Source organism: Gavia stellata, chromosome 15 (genome assembly GCF_030936135.1).
Source record: "Gavia stellata isolate bGavSte3 chromosome 15, bGavSte3.hap2, whole genome shotgun sequence".
Lineage (NCBI taxonomy): Eukaryota > Metazoa > Chordata > Aves > Gaviiformes > Gaviidae > Gavia > Gavia stellata.
Window position 1 is genome coordinate 703,342 of NC_082608.1, and position 27,094 is coordinate 730,435.

General features: G+C 47.2%; 1 protein-coding gene across 1 annotated transcript in view; it reads left to right on the plus strand.

The window, feature by feature from the left end:
• NLRC5 (NLR family CARD domain containing 5) overlaps window positions 1-22,496 on the plus strand; it is a 65,944-nt gene extending 43,448 nt beyond the window's left edge. The window contains exons 23-51 of the mRNA XM_059825073.1: window positions 160-249; window positions 373-420; window positions 911-985; window positions 2,052-2,135; window positions 2,891-2,974; window positions 3,877-3,966; window positions 4,076-4,138; window positions 4,825-4,908; window positions 5,393-5,476; window positions 6,135-6,224; window positions 7,192-7,257; window positions 7,716-7,799; window positions 7,876-7,959; window positions 8,588-8,674; window positions 9,130-9,210; window positions 9,770-9,853; window positions 10,230-10,313; window positions 10,976-11,059; window positions 12,027-12,110; window positions 12,203-12,286; window positions 12,995-13,078; window positions 14,025-14,108; window positions 14,972-15,055; window positions 16,089-16,172; window positions 17,159-17,242; window positions 17,404-17,487; window positions 19,980-20,063; window positions 21,201-21,284; window positions 22,412-22,496. Of these exons, the coding sequence (XP_059681056.1) occupies window positions 160-249; window positions 373-420; window positions 911-985; window positions 2,052-2,135; window positions 2,891-2,974; window positions 3,877-3,966; window positions 4,076-4,138; window positions 4,825-4,908; window positions 5,393-5,476; window positions 6,135-6,224; window positions 7,192-7,257; window positions 7,716-7,799; window positions 7,876-7,959; window positions 8,588-8,674; window positions 9,130-9,210; window positions 9,770-9,853; window positions 10,230-10,313; window positions 10,976-11,059; window positions 12,027-12,110; window positions 12,203-12,286; window positions 12,995-13,078; window positions 14,025-14,108; window positions 14,972-15,055; window positions 16,089-16,172; window positions 17,159-17,242; window positions 17,404-17,487; window positions 19,980-20,063; window positions 21,201-21,284; window positions 22,412-22,493 (2,368 nt within the window). The 3' untranslated portion in view covers window positions 22,494-22,496. The remainder of the gene's footprint in view (window positions 1-159; window positions 250-372; window positions 421-910; window positions 986-2,051; window positions 2,136-2,890; window positions 2,975-3,876; window positions 3,967-4,075; window positions 4,139-4,824; window positions 4,909-5,392; window positions 5,477-6,134; window positions 6,225-7,191; window positions 7,258-7,715; window positions 7,800-7,875; window positions 7,960-8,587; window positions 8,675-9,129; window positions 9,211-9,769; window positions 9,854-10,229; window positions 10,314-10,975; window positions 11,060-12,026; window positions 12,111-12,202; window positions 12,287-12,994; window positions 13,079-14,024; window positions 14,109-14,971; window positions 15,056-16,088; window positions 16,173-17,158; window positions 17,243-17,403; window positions 17,488-19,979; window positions 20,064-21,200; window positions 21,285-22,411) is intronic.
• The last annotated feature ends 4,598 nt before the right edge of the window (window positions 22,497-27,094 follow it).

Sequence of the window (27,094 nt, forward strand, 5' to 3'; positions counted from 1 at the left end):
CGACTTGTGCTTGAAGAACTGTAGTTGGAAACACAGGCAGAAGGTGGCAAAGAAGCAGTCTCTGAGAGTGTTGGACAAGGATCGCTATTATCGGGTGATGCAGTGTAAATTGCTAGTTGTTTTGCTTGCAGCAGCTGATTTCATCTCTTGTTCCTGTAGGCTTAATGACAACCAGATCTCCCTGAACTCTGTGTTTTTCTTAGCTCAGTCCTTATCTACATTGGAACACATTAAAACAATGAACCTCAGGTATGGCCAGGAGTATGTTTCCTATTTTTTGCTATTTAAGAGCTCAAGCTCTGGTTTTTGAGGAGTGATACAAGAGCACATGTCTTCAAACTCCACCCTAATGATGTTCTTTTCTGGTTACAGCTTAGGACACACACAGGTGGTTCATCTAACCTTTTGGGAAAGAATCAGGTAAAATCATACCCACTCGTTTGTCTAAGCCTTTCAGACTCCTCCTTATGAGATCTTATATAGGTGGTGATGTGTGAGCCCCTGAGGTGTGCCAATTAAAGAGCCATTTGGCTCCAAACTTCAGTCAGGGTGGTGGAAGCAGGGTGAGCTGTTTCATGGCTGATTGACAGCGGCTTGAGGGTATGGAGCAGACGGCAGTATCCCACTGCTGATCAGGGCTGCAGTCATCTCCCTCCCGGGCCAGGGCAGAGTGAATGACCAAAGTGCTGAGTGGATGCAGAACTCTCTGGAGGCTGGAAGAGGGATGATAAGGCCCTTTTTCTTCTGGGAATTACGTAAACCTAGTTCTGGCAGATGGTGAGAAAAGGCAGACTGGAACATGAGGCCACTGCTAGCACCTCACCCTTTTCCCCAGCCGCAGTATGGGGAGTCAGCTACACAGGGGCAATAACATCAGCACAACTCATGGAGTAAACCATTCTTTCCCCAGGGTCAGAAGTACCAGCAGATGGAGAAGTAGTTTCCTGGCGCATCCCAAGCACGTAGCAAAAGGACGGTGCTTTCGGTATGGCAGCTCCAGCTTCCTTTTGTCACCTGGGACTGTAGGGAGGGATGGCTGTGGGGGTCTGTATCTGTAGTGTAATGTGTGGAACAGACCCGTCCCCTTCAGCTGTGTCATGTCAGAGCACTGTCCTGTGCCCTGCCTGCCTTCGGAGGCAGACTCAGCTCTCTTGGAAAGTAGGTGTTTCTTTCCTCTGCTTGTATCCCGTCATGACTGATGCCACATGAGACACCTCTGGAAAAGGTCCATCTCTAATATATCTCTCTTCTATCCTCTCCTGTGCTGAAACTGGTCAGGGGGGCTAGTCCCCAAAATAACGCTTGGTTACAAGGGAGAAGGTCTTGGCTGGTGTAATTTGGCAAAGCCTTAAAGAGATTGGGCCAGCTGGCATCAACCCAGGCCAACAGGTATTTGTGCTTTTTGGTCACTGGAGGGACACAGTGATATGCCAGAGGGGACTGGGTGAATAATACACCCTCTTGGGATAGACTTGGGATGTCCACTGTTACAGGCATATGTATGAAAGTAAATAGTGTGCCTTTTGCTTGGCTAGGCTTATAGGGATTCTCTTGCTTTCCTGCAGGGGAAGCTTCTACCTGTAAATAATGAGATACAGATCTGGCTGGCTACTACATTAATCCCATGGACACCTGCCAGTTTGTCACCCAGGAAGGTTACTGCAATTTCCTTCTTGGAGAAGGAGATAGGAGGCACTGTTCCCAGCCTTGCTCTAGGAGAGCTGAGACAGTGCTGAGCAGGGAAAGGTGCTGTCCAGTTTGCTGAGACAATTTAAGTACCAATGATGTGGCTCTAGGGAGGCAACACCCAAAGTAACATCGTATTTTGGTGGACTGGCTCTCTTGAATCAACTCAGAGCTGGTGAAATCCTTTGGTTGTCACAGGTTTTGACATCTCCGTCCTAGATTGTGGGTAGCAAAATACACGTAGTGGAAGCGAGAGGGTTGCTATGGGTCTTGTCCTAAGATGTGCGGCTCTGGGATATGAAGGGAGTGTTGCCATACCGTGGTCATGGGAAATGTTTAGCTCCTGAGTGCTTTGTTTGCTTCAGTCTCAGGGACTGCAGAGTGGGTCCTGAGGACGTGACCAGGCTGTGCCAGATACTGGCTCAATGTCCCCAGCTGACAGAAATTCAGTAAGTGTTGTGCACTCAGCAACCCTGTCTGTTTGTCTGTCTCCCCAGCCTGCAGATAGAGAGTCGGTGTTCAGGTTAGCAGCTAGTGTAAATCGGCTTTCCTCTCACCACAGCCTCCTAGAAACCCCTGCTAAACTTCATCCAGATGCGTAGGTAAACCCACACCTTCCACTGCCCTCTCTGCTTCCGAGTTTGGCCTCTCCTAAGTCTACCATGCCTATGTGTAAACACCCCAGAACACATGTGTGTTCTCATAGTCTTCCTCAAGTATTTTCATCTACTCCTCAAGACCCTGGCTTGCAGTATAGCTAGAGCAAGAGCACCTGGCCCACTAAGCCATAAACCAAACTCATGAAGAGCTGCTCACTCCAGACAGGAGCTGGGCGCTAAGAAAATTAGAAGAATACTGCTCAGAACAGAAATCCAGTAATGATAAATAAAAATTACACAATAGCTGTATCGCATGCAGGAAATACGTCAGTAGCATCATTTTGTAACTTAGAGTAATGGAAAAGTAAGACTCTTAAAACTGGAATGTTAATTGGCTATAGGATGTAGAGAAACACATTTAAGGATCAGCCTGTAAGGACTAGATCTCCCCTAGCTTTCAGGGCATTTCTGGACATGTCCTTTTTCAGAACTTGCCCTTAACACCCCCATGCACACGTGTGTGTGCATGTCCATGTAGATTTTATAGAAATACTTACAGATTGTCCCAGTTTCTCTTGGAATTTGTTTTCTTCCGTGTTTTACAGTCTGTCTGGAAATTCGTTGAATGACCAGAGCATTGAAAGATTACTGAGCTTCCTGCCATACCTCTGTTGTCTGACACTACTGAGGTAATGTTTGGAGTCCCTGCTTTGATTGCTGCTGTGAAACATTGGTTTGGAAAGTGTTAATACCACAACATATCTCAGGAGCATTAATCAGTAATTGTAGATTAACAAGCTAGGCAAAGAAAATGCAGAAACTCTTTCACACCCATTCCTGTCTTGTATCTAGAACCAAAGCAGCACTGAACCTTTTTTCTTTAATGATACATAGAGAAAAAAAAGGACAGGAGGAGAAATAGCCACCCTAGACACAGCATCCCAGATAATCCTCACTTAGCAGGTCCTGTGAAACACGACTTCCAGCATCCATAACAGATGTAGGACTTGTTGGTTGAGACATGCTGGCAGCACACCACCCATGTGCGTGGTCAGCATCTCACAGGTCTGCCCCTGCAGGGATCTGGCATCCTGCCACACTCGCCACCAAAAGTGTTTCTTGGCAGCATATCAGCCATTTAGGCTGGGAATTTAGGCTAGAGAGGTGCTGTCGGGGGCTAGGGCACTCCCACCATGTGGACAAAAAGCCCAGAAGGAGCTTGGCCATCTTTTGTAAGATGTTGTAGCACGGAGGAGCTGCAGTGTCTCAAGAGACTGAATTTGCTCACTCAGGAGGTTGCTTCCAGTCTGTGGTATCTCTAGTCCAGTAGCCCTGAAGAGGAGTTGTTCAGTGTAAGCCCTTGGTCTGTATCCCCTTTTTAGTCAGAGGAGACTAAAGGAGGCTTTCCTTTAGTTAAAGGAACGCTGGGTGCCAATGCTCAAAACTTTAGATCCTTGCTCACGGATCTTGAGTTAAATGGGGCAGATCCAGCCTTTTGCATCACAGAGTAAACAATGGGAAAACTGGGCTGTATGTATCGGAACCTTCTTGGGAGCTGATTTCATTGTTCTTTCTTTCCCCTCCTTTTCAGTATTAGGAACAACACATTTTCCCCACGTTGCACTGTCTTACTGATCAACTCTATCAAGCTCTGTGAGCGGATCAGAATGGTAGAAGTCCGGTAAGACACTCAGACTGTTTGGAGCCCAGCAGCTCAGCTTTAAAGGGACTACAAAGCTTGTCATCTTTGAAGAGCATTACTGAAGGACTGTCTTTTGTGTTTGCTTCAGGTCAAGTGAAAATGCTTTTTTGCATTTAGGAGCAAGCATGCAAAGCCAAAAGACATCCTGCAGGTACTGGCATACGACACTTCATTATAATTCACTTGTTTTGATTTGGTTTGAAACACTAGTGCAAGTAGCCAAATCTCTTATAAGGACTCATGGGCTGGTAGTCAAGGAGCTTGGGCTAGTAGCTGAGGCTTTGGGGCTCAGTTGAGCTGCCTAAGTGCAACTCAGTACCATTTGAGATGCATTGGGATGGCAGAGGCCTGTGCCTTTCTTGAGTGGCCACTGGACTACTCATGATCATCTTGACTGGCACCAAATTCTGCTGGACAAGCAACTGAATTGAGCCCTAGCCACTGCATTTTCCACATGTGTGCCTCAAATTCTAGGTGATAATCTCCATATAAGCATCAGTGTGACATGTTTGTGATATGTATCTGCAGCTCTTTGGGAGTGATGGTTGCTGGGTGCCCCTGTAAAAAAGACTGTAACATGTCTCCAGTTAGGCACCAAGGAGATGGCAAAAAATGTGAAAAGTTCTGTTTCCCACTTATAACGTGGGGTTTGTTGTTGCTAACCTCAGGGAGGTGTTGTGAGAGGTGTCAAACACTGGTGCAGCTAAGGGCATTCATCTCAAGTGAACGTTGCATGAAGACTGGTGTAAAAATGCAACTGCTGATGGGCAGCTCTCACTGCTCAGGCTGATCCTGGTTGCCGTCCGTGCTTTAACTCTCTTGCTGTCTCATATGCAGGCTGACGGACTGTGCCATCGGTCAAGGGCAGATAGATGAGCTCTGCAGAGTCCTGGAGCAGCACGGGTGGCTGGCGGAAGTAGAGTAAGTGGGCCTTGGGTTGTTACCGTGACCTTGAACAGGAGTCGCTGAGGGAGAGCTGGGTTGACATGGTTCAGCATTGCCTGGGGTTTCCCAGCCTATCTGTGCGTGTATGTGTGCTCGTTCAGACTATTTAGAAACAAAATTGATTAGTAATCATACCGGTCCTTTATATACATATTTTAAGAGGGCTTGAGCTGGTGGGGCAGCTTCCTTGGGATTTTAACTCTGTGGCTGTTTTGGGGCATTTGTTGCTTCATCTGAGCTCTGCTCTGAGCTTGTGTTCAGAGCTCTTCATCTGAGCTTGCTCTGGAGCTTGTGCATGAAGTAGTTTTGTAGGGCAGCAGTTTGTTTTAGATGGACCTTTAATGGCCGAGCTGGGATTTAAGTCCAGGAAGTTTGGCTTTTTCCTTCAAAGCTTCTCAGAGGGGCATTGCTGCTTAAAATGCTGTGTTTTGGTTGGCCACCTTATTCTTCTGCCTTTCAGTCTCTCCAGGAATCAGTTGGGAGATGAAGGCCTGAGGTGCCTCTTGGACCACTTGCATCAAGTGCCCGTTACCTGTTCCCTCAAGTAAGAAAACATGCTGTGAATATGAGGTGCCCCAGCAGAAAGGTGTTCACACGATCCCTCCTGAAGCTGGTTGTCATGCTTCTTGCCCACTCCTGCCTTAGGAGGTAAGGTCTGAGTGAGCCATGAGCACAACTCAAGACCTCCAGGGCAGGGTGATTCAGAGTCTGATCCAAAACCTGTGAAGTAAGTAAAAGTCTTTCTGTTAGCGTCAGCACGAGACAACAAGGCCCAGAGTGGAGCAGTGTGACAGAAGTTGACCCAGTCCCCTGAGTTTTCAGTTCATCACTTTTCTGTGTACATTGTCCTCTTTGAATAACTCAAGGCACATAGATGCTGTCAGCTTAGCTGTGCCTTACACCAGCCTCTCCCCTTCCCTTTCTGGTGGGGAAGCAACTGCTCCAGCAGTCAGCTGCCTCTGTAGTGCAAGAGGCAAGTTGCACTTGCTGTGTCACCCAAGTCGCACACTTGCTGTGTCACCCAAGTCACATCAGTGCTGTGTTTTGGAAGGGTTTGGTGCATTTAGCACAGCCGAAGGGGCCCAGCGCCCCACAAACTGGTCTGCCTTCGGTGCCAACTTGAATTTCGCCTCTGTGGCTGAGGAGCCGGGGGACAACCCTGACTCTTAACACTTGAAAAACCTTCCTTCTCTTCCATGCAGTCTCAGTCATAATAGGATTTCTCAGGATGGAGTTCTGCATCTCATAAATGCCTTTGCCACATCTGGAAATGCCACTGAAGTTCAAGTCAGGTGTGTGTTTCTCCTCACTAATTTCCAATTCTTCCCTGCATGTTTTCCTCTTAATTATCGAGAGTTTGTGATCTTCGGGTAATAATGGTGAGGGCCACGTTTTCAACTACCTTTATGTATAAGTGCATGCAAAGCTTTTTTTCATGTTCCTTTCTGCTGGCCAAACGTAGCTGCCGAGGAGGAAGCTAGCAGAACTGTTATTCCACACGGCCAAGTCATTTTTATGTATAAAGACGCAGGTATTCAGCTGTACTAATTGTTGTCATGTATATATCTGTAAATGAACCTCTTCGGGGCAGGAGTCAGCATTTGCTCTCTAAAAATGTGGTCCCTAATTCACTTCAGTATGTTGAGATTTCAAAGAGAGTCTGTTGAAAGCAATTTCCAATGTTCTTTACTTGGATTTGCATCTTTATCTCCTTTCCTCTCTGGCAAAAATAGCCCATGGGTTCTGAGCTTGTTGCACTGGCATGAACTGCATTTTCTCACGGATTCAAGTCACAGGGCTGGGCTGTGCTGCAGATCTCCCCTTATCAATGTTTATGTTCATGTAGACCGGTTGGTGTGTCATGAACCAAATTTAACCAGGGTTACTTTCATTCATTCCTGCAGTAAAATCTGGGTGCTGAATCTTTTGGCTGGGCTATTTTAAAGCAGTCTCCTGTTTTAACTCTCCCCAGAGCTTGGCAAAGAGTGCAGGGACAGGAGGAGGCAGACAAAAGCAGAGCAGATCAGGATTGCTTCTCCAACTGCCAGTGCTGCCTTATGCCAATTTAGCATTAGCAAAACCTTATTGAAGCATTTCCCTGGGCTGGTTTATTGCAGGGAGAGGTGAGCTCGGCCAGGTAACTTTGTCACTGTTGCACTGTGTTGCTTTGTGCAGTTCGATGTATTGTTAAATTCTGACCCCTGGGAAAAATAGTCATTTTCCCTCCAAATCTTACACTCATGTGTCCTCTCTGTGCAGTTTGTGCTCCAAAGCAACTTTAATCATCAAGCTGACAAGCAGACATGACCCGAGAAAGATTTTGAGGTAACAGTACAGATTTTTTTTTTGTGATTCCTTTGACAAAGATGGTGTCCTATTTCTAGAGACAAGGCAGACAAAACCTCTTGTAGCCCCTAGCTCCTGTAATGGTGATATTTCACACTAATAGATGATACATTTTCTTTGATTCACCTTCTGAGAAGAGCTTTCTCATGTTACTGTTCCTCACGTAGGAACCTGTAGGTGTGCCTACAGTCCCTGTCACAGGACAGGGTGCTACAAAAAGCTGCACCATTAGCATACGCGTATGCTGTATCAGAACATCTCAACAGATGCTTCTGAAGTGTTGCCACAATCTTTTTTGGAAGCCCTGCAAGGCATTTAAGGTTTTGGTGCCATCCTTCTTTCTTTGTGGGGAAAGGTTGTGATGCCTGAGATTTCTGGGTCAGAAAGCCTGAACTGTTTGCAAGGAACTAAGACTATTCTCTTTCGCATCCTTTCAGCCTCGCAGAGTGCAACTTTCAGCCAGAGCACTTGGAAAAGTTGTGCTTGCTCCTGGAAAAGTGCACTGGTCTGACGGAGTACATGTGAGTTAATGGCTGCTTGGACCCCTTTGGGTGGGCTCGTTTGTAAGCCGTTCATTACAATGACCTTTGGTTCTAGATCCTCAAATAACAATGTGACAGTCCAAGCTGCAGAAAGACTTTTGCGTTCACTGAGGAAAAATCTGGGTCCTCTGAAAATCAGGTACTGTGTCACTCTGCTGTTCTAGATACTGATTTGAGGCTGGTCTCATCATCTAAGATCTCCTTTCATCAAAACCAAAAGTGAACTCTGCTTCTTCCAAAGATAGGTAGCGTTGGCCTGAGAAATTCCCATGGGTGACTCTAAGTTATTAGTATTTTGGCTTTATCTCCTGGATCCCTGCTAAGCATCATGTAAAACTATGGCCATAAACTGCGCTGTCTCCGTAGACCTCTGCCTGCCTTATAAAGAAGGCTGCTAATTCTGGTGAACACATTCCTACTGTGTCCTCACCAGAAGTCTTGCCAGAGCATCCTGCAGTTCCCCTGGGTAACGAATTCTTCACTTCTGCCAAAATGTGTTGTATTAGAGCACAAGGGCCAGGCTCCTTCTCATTGCTGTTAGTGGTAGGCAGGCAGGAGGGAAGTTGGTGTTTGTGTCCTCCTCTGCAGGGAAGCTGGGCTGCTTCTCCGTTTGTTTCCAGTTTGCATCCTGTTTCTTATGCAGACATCACTCTGATGAGCAAAGCAGCCTTTCCCTGTATATTAGAGTGCTGAGCACTCAGCTGACAGAGGCAGAGATGGATACATGCATGTGAATAAAGCAGAGCTGCCTATATTCTGCTTTGCAGCATAGAAGAGCCATGGGCATGTAAAGAAAGTGTCACGAACCTTCTTGAGCTGGCTGTCCAGGCCTGTGGAAACATTACTGAGATCACGTAAGTAGCACCTCAAGTTCTGGTATCTTTCAGATATTTTCTTTTAGCCTGATACTTTTAAGGAAATGGGATTGAAGCCAGCACTCTAACTTGATCTTCTGCTCTTTATTCACTGTCTCCAGTCCATTTGTAAGCCATTAGCCAACTTGAAGTAAGTTTGACCCAAATGTCTGGCAGGTGGAAGTGCTTAGAAGACTTGTGGTTGCACACCTGAGAAGGTTTAGTGGAAAGGAGACTATGTTCCTGGTCTCCCTTGGGAGAAAGGGTGCCCAGATTAGGCTGGCTTTGGAATTAGTTTAAACATTGCAAACCTCTTCAGAGATGGGTGGTTAGTATCCATGTACCAGCATAGTCCTGTCCTATCCAGTCCTCCTGATTTTTCTTATGGAAAATAGCATTTGCTCTCCCTCAAGAGTTCAGAGGCTTATGATGTTCTCTACTCTCTACCTTTCCAGGATACGTAAAGATAGAACCCTCTTCCAACTAGGCGTAAGGTTCCCACACTGCTTGGAGAAGGTGGAATCAGTCGTTAGCAGGTGAGAACCTGACTATTTGTCATTATTTTCTGCTTGTTCTGAAACTCACCGTGGCATGAAAAATATCTTCAGTGTCTGAGGCTCTGGCCTCCATGGGTTGAGTCTCAGAGTGCCTCTGTGCCACACATGTGGAAGAAACCTTATTCATGTGCATGTGTCTTTTGGACAACCCTCCTTCAGGTCCATACTGGACCTGCACGAGGTAGAACAAATCTACCTACCTTCCCTGCAGGACCAGGAGCACTCAGGAGACATGAGCACTTTGAAGACTCTTAAGACATGCTGGCTTCTGCATGAATGTGTAGAGAGAGAACAGCATTAGTGTCTTTTTTCCTTTGTGTTGGTGGCAAAGGTGGCATCTGTCTTCTTGTGCAGTTGGGGAAGGGCTGTGTTTCTCTACACTGGACTGTGGTGTAGACGGGATGTAGCAGGAGAGCCCAGGGAGGGCACTTGCAAAGCTCTGATCTGTTCCTAAGCCTGGCCCTAAGGGGCACCAGACACTGCAGTGGGCATCTGCTGATCATCACTGACAGTTGTGTTGTGTGTTTGCATCCTGCAGATTGAATCTGTACAAGCCAGAAATCAAGCATGCTCGCTTCTACCAAAGGGTTCGTGAAAAATGTGCTCAGCTTCAGGAATTGAGGTGAGTTGCCAGGCATTGTAGAGGATTTTTTTGGGAATGGAGTAGCTTCTCCTTGTGTGTGCAGGAAAGCACACAGCAGGGCAGGAGAGAGTCCAGTCCCTGCCCTCTGGGTCCCCTACTTAGAGTGTTTGGATGGAAAATAGAAAAGACCATAGACCTAGTGGCTTCCTGGGGTACCCTTTGAAAGTATCTAAATCTCTCTCCTGTGCCCAGATAATCTGTACTCTCTTATCGTGGCTGGGAGCTCCCATGGGACCTTGTTCAATGTCATGACACTTCTTCAGTGTCCCAGCACTGGTGTGCTTTAGCTGTGGGCTTGGTACAGACCTTTCACCATCAGTGGACATAGTCCAGATCTGTTGCTCTGTTCTTGCAGATGGTCTCATGTTGAGCTCCACAGTGATGAAGCGGAAATGCTAGTCAAGATTTTGCTGCCTCTTCCAGAGCTGAAGAAGTTTGAGTATGTCCCCAGCTGTGGTCTTTTCAACATCTTTATCGTTTGCTCAACCCTGTGCCTCACCCTGATCCTCTCTGAAGCAGTCTTTGTCTGGAATATGGCCATGAGCTCTCTTGATCTCTCCTGAGCCGTGTCGAGGCTGCAAACTCAATAGCTCTCTGCAGTTCATGCTAAAGGTGTTTATAGGGGCACCACGTGCATGTCTTAAGGTTTTTTCCTCTTTCCCTTTTCTGAAGGGAAAGCAATTTGAGCCTGAGACCTTGGCTCTTGTTTACATTGTAGGTAAGTTTATACCACCCTACTGTGTAAAAGAGCTTTTTCCGGTATGAATAGCATTCAGTCCTTTTCACGGCCCTCTTCAACTGCCACTTCAAGTGAGTGGCAGGCTTATAAAGGGCATCTCTGCCCGGTGAAATGCTGGGGAGTGGTTGGCCCAGGCAGAGACTGTGCTGTTTGGTACGTGTACATCATGTGAACATCTCTGAACTACCTGGTCCTCGTAGTCCTGTACACGGGAGGTGTGGAGATCTCTCCAAACTTACTGGTCCCTGATGTCTGTGCTGGATGGCGTTTGGGATAGGGCAGCTTGCCTGTCAGTGAAGTAAACTCCTCTAGTTCAGTGTGCTGAGACCTGACCTTCTTATTTGATCCTTGCTGTTTTGCAGGCTGACCTCTAGCAGTATTATACCAACTGGAATTGATTACTTGATCACGGGCTTGCAGAATTGCCAGGCCATTGAAGAGCTCAAGTAAGTGTGTTGTTACCGGGCTGTCCAGAGTCTGCCAGGTCTTTCTAGAAGCTTTAGTTAAACTGCAGCTTCGCTTCTGCCTGTACCATGGACAGATGTAGTTTTCCTGGAGGCTGGAGGACATCAGATAGGGAAGAAGCAACAATTCCTTTTTATTTGCAATGAACAATGAGTGAGAGAGACAGAGATCAGTAGTCTGTCACAGGGAATGTCCAGTGGAGAAATAAAGTGTTTTGGTAGCTGGTTTTTGCATGGATCATGTCCCAGCTGGGAGGCAGTGTTTCCCGTGCAGCAATCCCAGAGCCAGCATTTCACTCCTGGAGGATGATCTGGTGGCCTGCACACAGAGATGGCTTTTCCAGGCACCTACATGTAAGGCATCGTTCTGTTATGAAGTGCCACTGGACCATGTGTGTCGCTGTCGCGAGAGCTTTTCCATCTTGTGGTCACAGTGGCACCTTGCTCCATGAGGGGCTGGGTTCTCCCAAGTGACGAGTGACAGGACAAGAGGAAATGGCCTCAAGTTGCACCAGGGGAGGTTTAGACTGGATATTAGGAAAAACTTCTTCACTGGGAGAATGGTGAGACACTGGAATAAACTGCCCAGGGAAGTGGTGGAGTCACCATCCCTGGAGGTGTTCGAGGAATGTGTGGACATGGCACTGTGGGACACGGTTTAATGGGCATGGTGGTGTTGGTTGATGGTTGGACTTGATGATCTTACAGGTCTTTTCCAACCTTAATGATTCTGTGATTCTTGCTCCAGAGATTTGGAATTCTCTTGGTATTTTATTAGGATCCAAACACCCCCAGTAGAATTGCATTAGAGAACAAAATTGAAAACTATTCACAGGGACTAGAATACACTCCCACTTCTCTTCCACCCTTGTTCTGCTCTCCTCTGCTCTGAGCGCTGGCATGACTGCCCATGGGTAGTTAGTTGTTCCTATGTTATTTCATCTTTTAGCCTGGGCCACATGAAACTCAGCAGTGCTGCCATTCCTAAGCTTGAGCTGGGACTTCGTGAAATGCCATCTCTGAAAAGGCTTATGTAAGTATGTGCCTGCAGCCTGCCTCTAGCCCAGCTTGTGATATTGAATAACACTAGCTTAACGTCCATTTTCCTGGGGCTGTTCTTTCCAGCTTGAACCATAACAGCATTGGTAATGATGGCTGCTCCAGACTCGTAGAAACCTTGAGGAATATGCACTACATGGAGGAAGTCAAGTAAGTTTCTCCTTTCTTTCAGTCTCTCACAGCAGAGAGGTGACCACTAGTGCCAACATTTGGAGAGACCCAGATCTGCTTATACGTGATGTTGTAACAAAAGCAGGGAGGTTACAAAATGCTCGTGTATGAGGTACCTTGGGCTAGAGAAAATCAGAGCTTGATGTTCCGAAGAGGAGAATTTGGTCTAACTCCACTCTGCTGCAGTCACGTAGAAAATGGATTAAACGGCCTCTGAACGTAAATCTTCTCCGGAATCCCTGGGATGCAGAAGAGGGCCAGAGGACCCCTTCTCTTCTGGGAGAGCCTTGGACCCAGCACTTCCCTGCTCTGAAAAGACCTGAATCTAGAGCCAACCCCAGGCTTGCTCTGCTTTTCTGCCTCTCTCTCTAGCCAGATTCTGTCCATTCTCCACTGTAGTAGTTTGGAAAATATTAACGAGCTGTTGCCTGTCTTGGTATTCTGGCTGAAGTCATCTCCCACCCATTAACAAGATCCAGTGATTTTGATTGCTCTTTGCAATTTTTTGTAATGCCTCATTAACAGCTATTAATCTTTCATGAGATAGTTGAGACAAGCAGCTCTTTGATTCTGCTGCTAAGGTCAGAGGTGTCATCCAGCAGACGGGAGACATAAAATAAGATCTCATACTTTGTCTGACACTTAGCATTTTCCTTTACAACACAGCCTTTCTTCTTTTCTTTAAAGTTTAAGCCACAATGAGATTGGAGATCCAGGCCTGATAAATCTAGCTTCTGTCCTGCTGGAAATGCAAAACCTGAAGAGAATCGAGTGAGTCCCTTTGTTTTGTTTGCAGTGATTTTGGTTATGGCCACAGTTGTGGGGAAGCCTGTGTGGGAAGCCCTGTGCCACCTTCATTTATACAATGTTCTACCTTCCAGCATTTTCAGTGTCATTGAAGACCTGATACAAAACCTACCAAACCAAGGGAAGGTGTTCCCTTTCCTGCCCTCCCCATGTACAGCTGGGACTGGCAGCGACTTTTTCTGCCAGTGTAGAGACTCTCTGAGAGAGAAGGTTGTGGCCATGTCCTCCTGCGGTCACCCCCAGAGACAGCGGCGAGCATTTGCCAACCTTCGCTAGCTGTTTGAACAGAGAGATCTCTGGCTCGATTGTATCCTGGAAAGTAAATCTGCAAGCTTGTGGGGAATCGTACAAGTCTCAGATCCACGCAGCACCTTTCCTTGAGCTATGTAGGGTTCCCAGTGTGGTGGCCCCCAATGTTGCTACACTGCTTTCTTTTACTAGTGGAAGTAGAGGTGAAATTGAGAATTTGTCAAAGCAAGGATGCAGTCTCTAGACAAGGTTCTCTCTCAGAGACGTGGATTCAAACTGTCCCTCCTCCAAGAGACAGAAATTAGAGCATCCAGGCTGTTTGTTAGGCTCAGCTCTGGGGTATGCCTTCTAATTTTTTGAAATTACAAATCTGGAAATGACTTGAACAAGAAAAGGAAATTCCCAGTTCTGTCTGGGAGAGGGAAAACTGCTCCTTCCCCCTAGTACCTGCAGGGGCAGAAGTGACTCAGTACTTGACAAAACACTGCAAATCCCCAGGCCATGAAAATGCCTGTGTCTCTGGACACACCACTGCAGCCCCGTGTAGCCCATTGTTACAGCGGCCCCAGTCTCCCATCACTCCAGGCAAACACTGGAATATCTTAAGCTGGTAAATTCTGTTTCTTGCTCAGTCACTGAGAGTCTTTCGTGCTTATTTTAGCCTTTCAGGGAACAGTCCTAGTCCTGCTGGAGGGGAAAAGCTGATGGAAGCTCTTGCCTATTGCAAGCCCATGGAGGAGCTACTGTAAGTGTGGCATTTCCAATGTCCCTTCAGGAAGCTGGGCAAAAACCAAGGCATAGGAACCAAATCTCATCTGGCTCCAGTAAAGCCAAAATATTTTTTACCACAGATTCTTATAAGAGCAGGGTAAAAACTCTACATGGGATAGGAATGTGTGGTGCTAGGTCTGGGAGGTTTGGGGATTGCTTGTTCACTGCAATCTCTCGGAGATTCCCAAGAAGAGTACGGACTGCCTCAGTGGGGGAGAGCTGAATCTGCAGTTTAATAGCGAGTGTCAGAGGCATATGGGCTGTGCAGTGCCTGTGTTGCCTAAGAAATCAGCATTAATCTATATGGCTGCAAAAATGGAGAGAAGATGACAGATAGAGGCTTTACTCAGCCAGATTTATTATCAATCATTCCACTGCAGACCAGTTTATAGAACAAAAGTGCCCTGCCATACTAAAGAAAGAAAATAATAAAAAACAAATCGGAAAAAGCTATTGCTGTTACAGTTAAAATGCTGGAGCTATTCATATAACCTTCAGGCTACAGCATACTGGACTAAGGGCACATAGTAAAAAAGTGCAATTTCGGTGTAATTCCAGCTCAGGACAGCCCAGTCAGGAAGGGAGATCAGTGTGCTCCTGAGAAATGCAAGTCAGTTTTACTTCCCTGATTAACTTCTGCTGCAGGATTACGAGACCTCGTTGTTCTTTCGTCCCACCCCCGGTGACCTTTGAATCGTGGACATTAGCTTCTTTCAGCATAGTCCCATGCACATGTGGGTGAGGAATGGGGGTCGCAGATATGTGTGGGTGACACACAGGTGAGGAATGAGACTCTGTAGTTCACTGCCAGTAACATTTCATTTCTGCTCCTTCCAGACTATCAAGGAATGTTTTTGGAGACAAGGCGGCAGTGAAACTTGCCCTCTCTCTGCCTCACATGACCAATCTCAAGATCCTGTGGTAAGTGTCAGCCTTTGCCCCAGGAAAGCTGGGTATCCTGGGAATATGTGGGATGGTTGAAAGAAAGCATGGAAAGAGGCATAGACTGCAGTGGTGCACTGGTCTCTTGTTTAGACATGATTTTAAGTGTCTCAGGATTGAGAGACCCTCCACAGTTACTCTGCTGCATCAAGTCACGTCAACTATTCTTGCATAATCTCTGGCGATGTTAACTTTAGAGATGAACCAGGCATTGTATATACAGCAAAATAACCCTTAAAATTGGTTTTGATTATGTTAGCTTCTAATGCCTCTGGCTGCCCTCTCATTCTGGTGTAACACAAGCATAAATATGAGCACCTTTTGTGGTCCCTCACTGTTCTGTGCAGACACCTCTGAGTAATTTTTCCCCCTGAATGGAGTGGTATTATATTTTTTAAACCTTTTATGGGAGTCTTTTCAGGGCTCTAACACATAGGACTTTCTCATACTGTTTTACAGTAGCAAAGCAAGAAATTGGTGAGCTAGAAGAGCTCACGGCTCACTTGGTCTAGTGGTGTGTTTTCCAGCCTGTGTCTAAGGTATTGTCAAAAGATATCTCAGAAAAGGAATCCCACTGGTGGGAGACTTCAGTCTGGGTTCCTGTCTTCACTGGAAAGGTGTTGGGAAATCTGCAAACACAAGGTCCCATCCTGTTCTTGAGGCCATATCCTGTGTGCACAGAGCTGGAGCCTTTGCTTTTGCAATGACGGCCTGACTGTGCTCCTTTGTTGTGAGCATGGGCAAATCCACTGAACCTGCATGTCCTTAGGGCTAAGTGTTGTTGACAGCAACAGCAGCTATGTGACCTGCTAGCCACATTGCTGGCCCCTACTGTTGCCTCCCTGTTTTCCAGGCCCCTTTGTTAAGGCTAATCCACAAGGATCCCAGGTTATTACCAGCACCCTGCACTGATTGAAAAGATGTAGCAGTTATCTTCTTGGCAAGTTAAATACGAGCTTTTGTTACAGCTTATTCTAAAATAATCCTCCAATGCTTGTGTTTCTTATGTTAGCTTGCAGAACAATAACATTGGGCCAGCAGGAGGGATGGAGCTGGCCAGAGCCTTGGTGGCGTGCGGGCTGCTAGAAGAGATAAGGTAGGCCATGGCAGGTGCCCTTGGGATGGTGCCAAATGTATGGACTGGTATCACTCTGCAGGTGGGAATCATTACAGCTCAGAGGCCTGAGGCTGTCGTGTAGGCTCTTCCCGTGCTCAGGGTGACTCCGCAGAGGGCGATCCCTCCACCCATCCTAGAGGCTTTTTGCAGGATGAGAGGAGACGCTTTCTGAAGGTCGCTGTAGTGCACTGCCTGTGGGGCAGCTTAGATCACTTTAGATGTTAGACCTTGTCTGCCAGTGCTGTTTGCCAGGCTTTATGTAGCCACATGCCTTTGAACTACTGCATGCAGTAACCTGGGGAGTGATAGAATTCCTAAATATGAAACTGAAAGAATGGAGGTGATGTGAATTAACTTTTCCTCCTGCATCCTTGATGCCACTGTTCTTTGTTGTGTGTTTATTGATAAATAATAAGTTGAATTAGGGTATTGGTAATTTAGGTGTGAGATCTGTTGGAGCAGGGGAGGTGTTGCCATGGCTTGTGTTTGCTGGTAGATGCGAACAGAGCAGCACACCCTGCTAAAGGCTGAAAGGCAGTTACTGCTGCCCCCTGAGTCTTTGAGAGCGGTGTCTTCTTCCCACTCTCCCTTACCGTCATTTCCTCTTAAATCACACCAATCATTAACTCCAGTATAACTTTGTATTTCCAGTTTCACGTGCAACACATTATGTGCTGCAGGTCTGTCCCATCTTAGCCATTGGTATAACCCCACGTTACTGCCTGCAAGCGATTCACTGCCGAATGGATTTACGTTGCGAGTTAGAGCAGGACTGTTGTTCCTGTTTTATCAAGCAGGAATTGACCCTGAGTTGCCATGTGCCGATCTGGCTTGTCCCTGCTGTCTAGAGTCCTCACTTAGTCTGGGTACTAATTATCGACTTGCTAATTCACATAGTTATGTTTTGGTGATGACTGTACCTGCTTTTTCTGTGGCCACTCAAAGCTTTGCCATTACTCTTACAGTTTATCAGAAAATGACCTTGGGGAAGGAAGTATCCATGCCCTGTCTGAGGGGTTGCCATGCTTTGAACACCTCCGGAAGATCGAGTGAGTACCAGGGCACTGAAGGCTGCCGGGGCAGAGCGTGGCTGCCGTTGTTTGTAGCATTGCCAGGGCAGGAGCACAGCATCGGTGCTGGTGCCATATTCCCCACTGGTTCTGACACCAGCACTTTGTGCCCTCTGTTTTTTCTCTTCCCACTGCTTCAGCTTGAGACTTTGTGGAATCACTGATGATGCTTCAAAACTCCTTTCTCACGGCTTCCGACAATGCCCTTCCATGGAGGAGATAATGTGAGTGTGGGAATGGATGGGGAGACCCTTCAACACACAGGTCACTCTTGTTTTAATGTCTGCTCCTATTTTCAACTGCAGTACACTTCTGATCCTGCTAAATACTTACTGATCCTTACCACTAAGTACTTTTTAGTGATAAATTTACTAGTAATTTACTAATTGATGAAATTCACTGCTAAAAATTTCCTGGTATAACTAGCAACTTACTGGAAGCCGAATGTGAAGAGCTGAACAGAATATGAAGGAAAACACTCATCTTTAACCTCTGCCCATTATCCTTGGTCTTTTAGCGTCTACTTTGCGAGGTAGGACAAATTCCCCATCTTGTTCTCCATGGTCCAAGTCTTGCCTCCATTTTTTTACGAGATGGCCACAGCTGGCTCTCAGAGCAGGAGCTTCTCTGTGCCATTGTAGAGGCTGATTTGAGAGCTCAAAGCAAAGTGAATTCAGCCTGTAGAGGACCAGGGTGTACCACCAGCTGCAGGCTAGCTCTCCACACTGGAATAAAAGGGGTTGCTCTGAGGCGTGGATGTTTAACGTGTTTTCAATAAACAGCATAGATGGGCTAACTACATTCTGACTTGTGTTCACCTGCCCAAGAGAACCTCAGCGAGAAGCCTGCCAGAAACCTGCTCCAACTTATGTCTTTTTAAAAGAAGTTTGCCCCATTGCACTAGAGGGACCTTAACTTTAATTGTAGTACAAGATCCCATGGAATAAGCAGCAGTCTCATCAATCCTGAGCTACCTGTAGATTTAATGAAGACTAACGCTGCCTGAGGTGCTGGCAAGGTACAGACCTCCTAGGCTGAGATCACTCCTCAATCAGGTTATAGATCTGCGAGACCTAGGCTCTCTAGTCACCTCTGCTGTGGCCAGCCAGGTGACACTTGATTGTCATGCTACTCTTATGTGCCTCAGTTCTGCAAAGTACTCGTGGATGGTTTGAGTAAAATGATGCATGGGTCATAATGATTAGGGACTGGGACATCTTTCTTATGAGGAAAGGCTGAGGGACTTGGGTCTTTTCAGTCTGGAGAAAAGAAGGCTGAGGGGGGATCTTATCAATGCTTATAAATACTTGAGGGGTGGGTGCCAGGAGGATGGGGCCAGTCTTTTTTCAGTGGTGCCCAGTGACAGGACAAGAGGTAACGGGCACAAACTTGGTCATAGGAAGCTCCATCTAAACATGAGGAGGAACTTCTTTACTTCGAGGGTGGCAGAACACTGGAACAGGCTGTCCGGAGAGGTTGTGGAGATATTCAAAACTCGCCTGGACGCATCCCTGTGCAACCTGCTCTGGGTGAACCTGCTCTGGCAGGGGGGTTGGACTAGACGATCTCCAGAGGTCCCTTCCCACCCCTATCATTCTGTGATAAGCCCACCAGACTTTCCTCTCCCTCCCCCAGAAGGTATTTGTGTGGAGATCACAGATCTCTTAGGACTCGGGGCATTAGGTCAAAGCCAGGATTTTATTGCCAGACCCATGAGAGGTCTGGCAATAATCCAGTGGAATAATGGGATGAATAAAGCAATACTCAGTGCATAGGTGTGTCACTTGCAGCATGGCACTAAGACTAGGTAACCATGTGGGGAGTTACTATTCCTGGATTACTAACTGATAGGCAGATTCTCCTTTAATAGTAGCGTTAGGAGGGGTCTTGTCTTGTTGTGGAGGCACATGTGAGTTCTGTCATTGGGAAATCTGAGTGAGACGGCAAGCAATATGCTGATACCCATGAAATCCCAGAACAGGGATTTGGTGGAAGGCCCCAATTCTTGAGCTGGATCCTCTCCTGCCTTTCTTTTTCTGGCTGCTACACATGGTACAGAAATTCTGGAGTTCCTTAGGCTTGGGTAGAGGAATGGCTCTGTGGGGTGGCCCCAGGATCATTCAACTGAGTATTATAGTGAAGCACTGATGATGCCATGATAGGTTTCTTTTTTCCAGGTGAGAGAGAGATGGCCAGGCTGTTCAGCCAGTGGCAAAGAAAGGATCTGAAGAATTTTCTCACTTACTAATGCACCTGAAAGTGAAAAACCTAGCCTTTCAAGAGCCCTGCGAGCTATCCTTTGAAAGAGCTCTGAGTCAAAAGGCGGCTTTAAGAGCAGGTTGGGGAGGTACCTTAGCTGCTGCAATAGTTTAACACCATCAGCACAAGGAGGAGTTGTCCTGGGGTAAAGCTGTGTGCTCAGCAATCATTTCCATCATTCACATCTCATTCCCTGGGCCTGCAGGGCTCTGGAGATAACATCTCCCAGGCTCTGTGGTGAGACTCCCTGGTGTCCTACCATACATGAAAATATGTGGTGAAACTGAGGAAACTCCTCAAAATTAAGCTTGTAAATCAGGGGAACGTTTACCTGCCATAAGAGGGTGACAAGCTCTTGTAAACAGGCTAATCTGTGAGGGGGTTGTGTCACAGCACTGCTGTTGTTCCCCTTGTGTTTATCGACTGAGTCACAGTTGGGATTTCTTGTCTGTCTTAGACTGTCTTGGAACGCCCTTGGTGACAGAGGAGCCCAAGAGTTGGCCAGTGCTCTCCCAGGGATGGAAAAGCTGAAGATGTTAGAGTGAGTAGAGCCCTGAGAGAAACCCTAGGAAGACTTGTTTTTCTGTCGCTGAGCCTTCAATCACAGCACTCCCGACAAGGGGACGAACATTAGGAGCAACAGACAGAAAGGTTTCTGCAGTTTAACTTCTTGCTTAGCCTGCTGCATGCACCGAGGGCCAGCCTTGCTTGGGTGATACACAGACATTGAAGTAGCACTTGTTTTATTTAAGGTGTTTTAAGGTGTTTGCAGCGTAGTTATCTAAGCAGAAGCTAGTCTGTGAAGGCCTCCTGTTTGAGTCAGGGAAGACAAACTGGTATTTCTAGAACATGGCTCATATCACCTACTGACCTCAGGTAAGCTGCTTCCTGCGAGCTTTTGCTTCTCTTCAGTGTCTGCGATGGTCTAGATGGGTACTGTGCTCAGAGAGCCTTCCTTTGTGAAAGCCTGCAGCAAGGCAAGACATCTCCAGGATGGAGTGGCCAAATTGTGGGTGTTGGGCCATAGGAGCTCACAGGAAGCTGAGATGCAGCTCCTGGGCTGGAACTGCAGTGCGACCAGCAGCTGGGGTTGATGTCACCAGCTCAAGCGCTGGCACGGTGGCATCAGAGCACAGCCCTAATCCATAGGAGAGACTGTCCTGTTCTGCTCAAGAACTGCTCATGGACCTTTGTTCCCCTTAGCCCTTTGGAATACGTGGTATGTGTCTTCCATCTCTCAGCTGTATGAAAATACTAGTCTGTGGGTCATAGGGTCGGGATCTGAGTTTTGTTTGTCTTGGGCAGGGAAACTACATAATAGAGCCTGGCTGTTTTACAGGTACAAGCAGGAAGGTTGTGGCTGAGGCAGGAGGAGTTGTTATGAGCATTTTTTTGGCACTGAGCTCACAGTGGGATCTGTTGGAGTGCTCTAAGGGCGAGAGATGTGCTTACACATCCTGCTGCTAGAAGGAGGTCACAGGCAGCAGTGCACACGCACTTCTTGCATAAATAGGGCCATGGTTGTAAAGATGAGGCTGATGTAAGTTTTATGGCATTGCTGTGCTTGTGCAAAAGTGTAGCTCTTCTGGGACAGGAGAAGGAGCCAGTGATTATTCAGCTGTTTTCCACTCTTGATTTGGTTTCGGATTTTAAAACTCTCTTTTTGTTTCTGAAACAGTCTGGAGAAAAATCGCATTGGCACCTGTGGGGTCACAAAGCTGGCAGAGGAACTTGCCAAGTGCCCGGAAATTCAATTCATAAGGTGAGCAGGTATCACGGAGAACTGTGGCTGGGTATCGTCTCAGCAAGGGGAAGTTGGGGTTACCAGTCTTGGGACAGACATGACCCATGCCGGCTTGCTGCCCTGGGTTAGCTGGCACGGAGTAGGATATTGCAGGGGATGCAGACGCAAGCCAAGTAAGCTGAGGGTTTTCTAGGCCAGCTCCACCCCCTCAGAAAGTCCTGGGAGAAAGGGACTGAAAAGCTTACTGGCTTTAAATGAGGTAAAAATGAAGACCCAGTTGTGTAATGTCCCCATCAGGAAGTTTGTTGCATTTTTTCCTATAAGTTTTCTTTCTCCCGTTACATCTGATTTCACTTCTGAGATACGTTCCTGCCCTATCCCGCTCTGTCCTGGGATCCATATCTTGCAGATACTTGGACACTTGATTTTTCCCCACTCTTCGTCACTGCGTCTCCAAACCCTGTGTATCAAACTCCACTAGAAACCTCTTGTAGGAGAGACCCACTCATCCTTCACTCATATGATAAGTCACTCTTCGGAGAGCGCCTCTGATAACTTTCTGGTAACACAGGTCCCAGAGCCAAGTGTCTGCTCCTACCTGAGCTGTCTCTTTGGCCCAAAACAGGCTCTGCCTTCCCCAATAGTGAGAGCAGCCCGAGAGCAACCACTGAGGAATGTTTCTGGTCCCGGCTGGAGCTTGGGGCCCCTGTGTGCTTGCTCAGATTGGTGGGCGCAGCACAGCACGCAGCCCCTCTGACTCCTCGGGGCACTCTGCTTCACAAGGTAGAGGCCCAGTACGCAGGCTTTTGGGTAGACTCCACCAGATGAGGTGGGTGAAGAAGGGCGGCTCACGTAAATCGGGTTGCTCGTGTGTAACTCAGTTCTTCCTCCCCTTTCTGAGATCCCAGTGGCCTGAGGAATTCTCAAAGCCTTAATCTCTCTCCCAAGCTAGGTGAGTCCGTCTCAGCGGGTAGGCAGCTGCTGGGTTGCTGCTGTGTCGCTGAGATATGGCCATATCTCGCTTCTGTCTAACTGTCGGACCTGCTTTGATGAAAACCCAAAGCTGCCTTTGCCACTGTCTTCGGCATGCCACCTCCTTGCTTACCACACCTAGTCCTACAGTAACACGTTTGCTGTCGTTGTAGGCTGTGGGACAATCCGGTGCCCAAGGGCCTCGCGGAGAATTTGACAAGCCAAGATCCAAGACTATGTTTCTCCTTCTACTAGCATAGAAGAGCTCTTGCCTGACTAGGAACTGCTCTCTGTCTCCCACTGCCCTCAAAAATTGCACTGATGAACCCAGGAAATCAAAGTTCCTGCAATTAAAAACTGTAACTATTAGGTCTCCCTTCGTTGCACTGAACCAAGTGTGAACACTTAGTAGTCTTTTCTTTCTTAGGAGCTTTTATTGTACAGAAAAGTGAAAGACTATAAAGAATAGCTGCTGAGAAAGCAGCGTTGTTGGTGTAAAAACACTGAAACTCTCTTCAAGAGGATCAGATGCATGCGCACAGGCATTCAGAAGGCCAGCGGAGTATTTCGTTATCTTAATCAAGATTACAACGAGCACAAGGTGTTCCAATAGAAGAATGCAGATCCTCCAGGAGAGGATGTAAAATTATTTACAAAATTGTAAACTGTTGACCCTGCTACAAATGCATTCAAATGCATTGTTTGGAAATTGTGTATAGCTGCGTGTGAAATACCTCTTATGATTTTTAGGCAAAAAATGGTAATATGTGTTTTTGTTTGCTTCATAGAAAGCTCCTTTTCATACAGAATTGCCTCAGTTTCCTAGTAGAAACTTCAGGACTTTTGAAATTTCATATCATTGCCCAAAAATGATCAATATTTATACTGTGATAGCATGGAAAGGCTGATATCACCATAAATTTCAGCAAGAAGCTTTAAAGTACTGAGGCTGTAAAACATTTTGTAACAAAACTGACTGTTTTGTGTGAGAGGATGTGCACTACTGACTATTTTCACGTGGGGTTTTCTAGACCTTTGTGGAGTTTTTGGAAAATTTGATTGCACTAATCTCTTTGAGGTGAAGCGAGGGATCAGTTACTCGAAACACTGACCACATGGTAGACCCTTCAAGCCTCTACTATCCCCTGAATCCCAACGCCTACGTGTCGCTGGGCAACGGATGTCGGACTGTGGGAACTGGAGGGAGAAGATCCCAAACACCAAGTTTGCGGCTCAGCGGAGGAGACGGACTACAGCTGCTCCTTGTGTGTGTGGCACGCCAGCTTGCGTTGCAGGAGTGCAGCCACGTTGTTCTCATTATTTATTAACTTGTGTTGTAATGTTTTCCTTATGTGTTTGTGCTGTAAATATTTAATCCTTGTGGTGGATTTATTTATGGAGTTTTGTTTACAGCAGTGTTTGCCTGGGGAGAGGTAACTGGTCTGATTTGGACAGGGCAGGTGTTTGGAATGAGATGGAAATGCTGGTCCAGCAAACCTTTGGGCGTAGGACGTGGACAACTGGTGCCTGTTATTGCCGGGAGAGCCACTGTCCTTATTTAAAGATCAGCATTAGGCTCTGTGAGTTACTGGCATCGTTGCATAGAGGTGGGACACGTTTTGCAGAGACTGTACTCTCAAAAGGGTTTAAAAGCATCAACAAAGGAAAAAAGGTAGTGAAGTTCCTTATCAGGCCATAATTCAATGAAGTAATCAAGTACCTGAGATTCAAACACTGGAATTTAGGAAAAGCTTCACCAAACGTGCCTTTTATTTTCATCTTGTATTTTCAGATCTAGTTTGCAGATGCAAATCTTCCTAGCGCCCATCAGGGGAAGAGTGTGGCACAAAAGGCAGTGTGATCACGTACCGAAAGGTGTCTCGTGCCGTTAGCTCTTCACGGCTTTCAAGGTGAGCGTCTTTGTTAGCTGGGCTCTTCTCGGGCCCCGGTCTCCCCGGGCGTCTTTTGGAAATGCAAGAGGTTGGAGAGCGTTTGTAGTAACAGTCTGTTCTGGTCCAGGCTGTGAGCTGAAAATTCTTTTTTTTCTGCATTTGAAACATCGTTTTAGTAGGACTGAGTACATGTGATAAATAATAGAGGCTGAGTTTTACTCTGTGAGGAAGGAGGGTACTGGGATTGAACTTTTGGCTACACTTTGTGATGGCCATTTTGTCATCTTCGATAGCAACCATAGCCAGAGCCTTTTGCTGTTACCACAGCCCCTGTACAGGGGTAAACCAGACAATATCGCTGTCAAACAGATCTTTGTTCAGCTCCATTGTATCGTCTCCTTGATGCCACCCACCCCTGCATTTGAATTTGTTCAGGTGTTGCCATAATTTATTTTCCTCCTTTACTGGTGTGAAACACGCCTTCTTGCTTATTGTGTTTCCTCCTTTTTTGTTGGGGAAAAATGCGCTTTAACTGAATAAATAAGAATGCCACTTTGATGAGTGCTTGACTGTTGAAGTCAGTTTTGTTTTCTGAGTCTTGGGTGCTAACCCTAAATGGCTGCCTTGGGTAGAGCAGCCACTGTAGAGAGAGATCTCTTGGGTTTGGATCACATCGTATGAAATGCGCTATTTAAAAATAAACGAGACCTGAGATTCCCCCCTGCAGTTCCCCTGACTCCTAAAGTTAGGAGGCGTACATCTATACCATGAGCTTTGCAGTAACATAACAAGACGTGCTACAACTACGGCTGCTGCAGCACTTCTCTTGACTTGAGATGTTAAAGAGTGCCTCTGAAATCTAAATGCACACCGGCATTTCTCAGGTTCTTCCCTAAATTCAGGATTAGCTCCAGAACACGCATCCATCTGACCTGAGAGAGGAGCCATCCCAACGCAAACCAGGGAAAGGACTTGCAGGACGTCACAGCATCTTTTCCAGAACACCAGGTGTCAGCAAACCCCCGAAAATGGGAGGCTGTTGTCTGTAGTCCAGCAATTTTGGCTAAAACCAGGCTTTGTGCTGTATTTGGAGAGCGTGGGTTACATTTTAAAAAAATTGAGATTGGGATTGAGTTCTACGTGAAACACAACAACGCAATCGGTCTCGAGTTTGTTTCTTACATCCAATGTCAAGGTCTTTTAGGTTGCCCTTCCCCAGCGTGCTTCCCGTTTTCACTGTGCTGCTCATGTCCATATTCCAGCTTGTGCTCGTGTCTGAAAGTTTCCGAGGGGAACCTGGAGGCTTTGTCCAATTTTGAGGGGTTAAATTAATCTTCTGGTATGGAAGAAGATGTGAGGCCGTTGGGGATTGTGTGCGCGATGGCTGAATACCAAAATGATTCCCAAACAGATAATTAACATGGACCATTTTTAGAGCTGTTACTATTAGGTTTCAGATTTATCATGGTCCAAAAATGGAAATGTATCAGGACGCTCCGCACACCCCTATTGTTTCAGGCTGCCGGCAGTCTCCGGAAGACAATGTCTGAGCTGGTCAGTACTGGTTTCGTACACAGAAGGGATTTTGTCCCCCGAGACCAAATCTTTAGAAAGAAATACACTGCTGTAAATAAACACACTGCTGGAGGGCGGTGAGGAGCCCGGATTTTGAACAGCCGGAGCCAGGCTGGGCCGGGCTTTTGCATGCGATGGCCGCTGTTTCCTAGAGCTGGAAATGCAGCCACCATTTCCCCTCTGCTAAAACCAGTTCCCGGTAGCACTGAACCTGCTGTGGCTTGAAGGCGTCACGCTGGGCGGGAGAGAAAACACGGAAAAAGCTGATTTTGGAGAAAATAGGCACATTGGCATTCACGAAATACTGGCTGCCTCTCCCTTTTTTTCCCAAAGCGACATTTTAAGCCACTGGCGTGGAGGTGGGAGGGCGGATCTGGCTCAGACCCCACTTCTCCCACCGAATTCCTCTTCCAGGCACAACCTCGTCCCCTCCTGTGATGGTTTCTCGCTGGGTTTATACAGAAAGAAGGGGTTTGCTCCTAAAAACTGGACTCAGCTTTTAGTTGGATGTCACCTGGTGTGTTGCCTGGTGTGTTTGTTGCCTGCGCTGAGCAGGAGCGTTCGTGAGCTGTGAGCACGTCCTGCATCCCTCTGCCTCGCTCCTGGGGTGCCTGCATCCCGCTGCCCCGCTCCTGGGGTGCCTGTGGCCCCCTGCCCCGCTCCCGGGGGGCTGGGAAGGGAGTGGGGCTGGCGCAGGGAGGGACCTCATCCACGCTGAAAACTGACTTGGTGCCTTGAAACGCTTCCGCCTTTAACAGCTCAAGCCACAGGAGAGGGGAAAGCTGGCTGGGGGGAAATACGGGACTTGCTTATTTTGCCCGTCATCTTTAAAAGCATGACCAGAGCCCGGAGTAAAGGGCCCTGCGCAAATAAAGATGGTTTATTTAATCTGAAGCCTCAGAAGGAGGCTTCCAGCCTTATTACCCTATCTCCACATCAAAAAAATCTCTATAAATATCCATGACGCCCGATGATGTGTCCGCCAAGCGTCAGGTGAGGTTGCTAGCGGTACCTCGGGTGCAAACCCGGGTGGTACCAGGCTGGAAGGGGAAGCTCGGGTGGAGCAGGGTGCCGGGTAGGTGCCATGCTGGCCAGCCCAGTGGCTTGGGCTCCCCGCCACTTCTGGGACACGCATTGGGAGCTCGCCTGTTTTCCTTGTTTAACCAGCTTTTTCCCCATGGGAAGCAGCATCAGCAAGCGACTGCGGGCCACAGGGTCCTGACCCGGCCCCTGTAGCTGTTTCAGCAGGGTGATGCCAGCACCGGGAGCACCCACACCATCCGGGTAGGGTAAATCCCGCTGGCATCCAGGCGGCATAAAACCCACTGGGTTTTTTTGGTTAAAAGCAAGGGGTGTTGCTTAAAGTTACGTTTTCATTGTAGCCGGCCG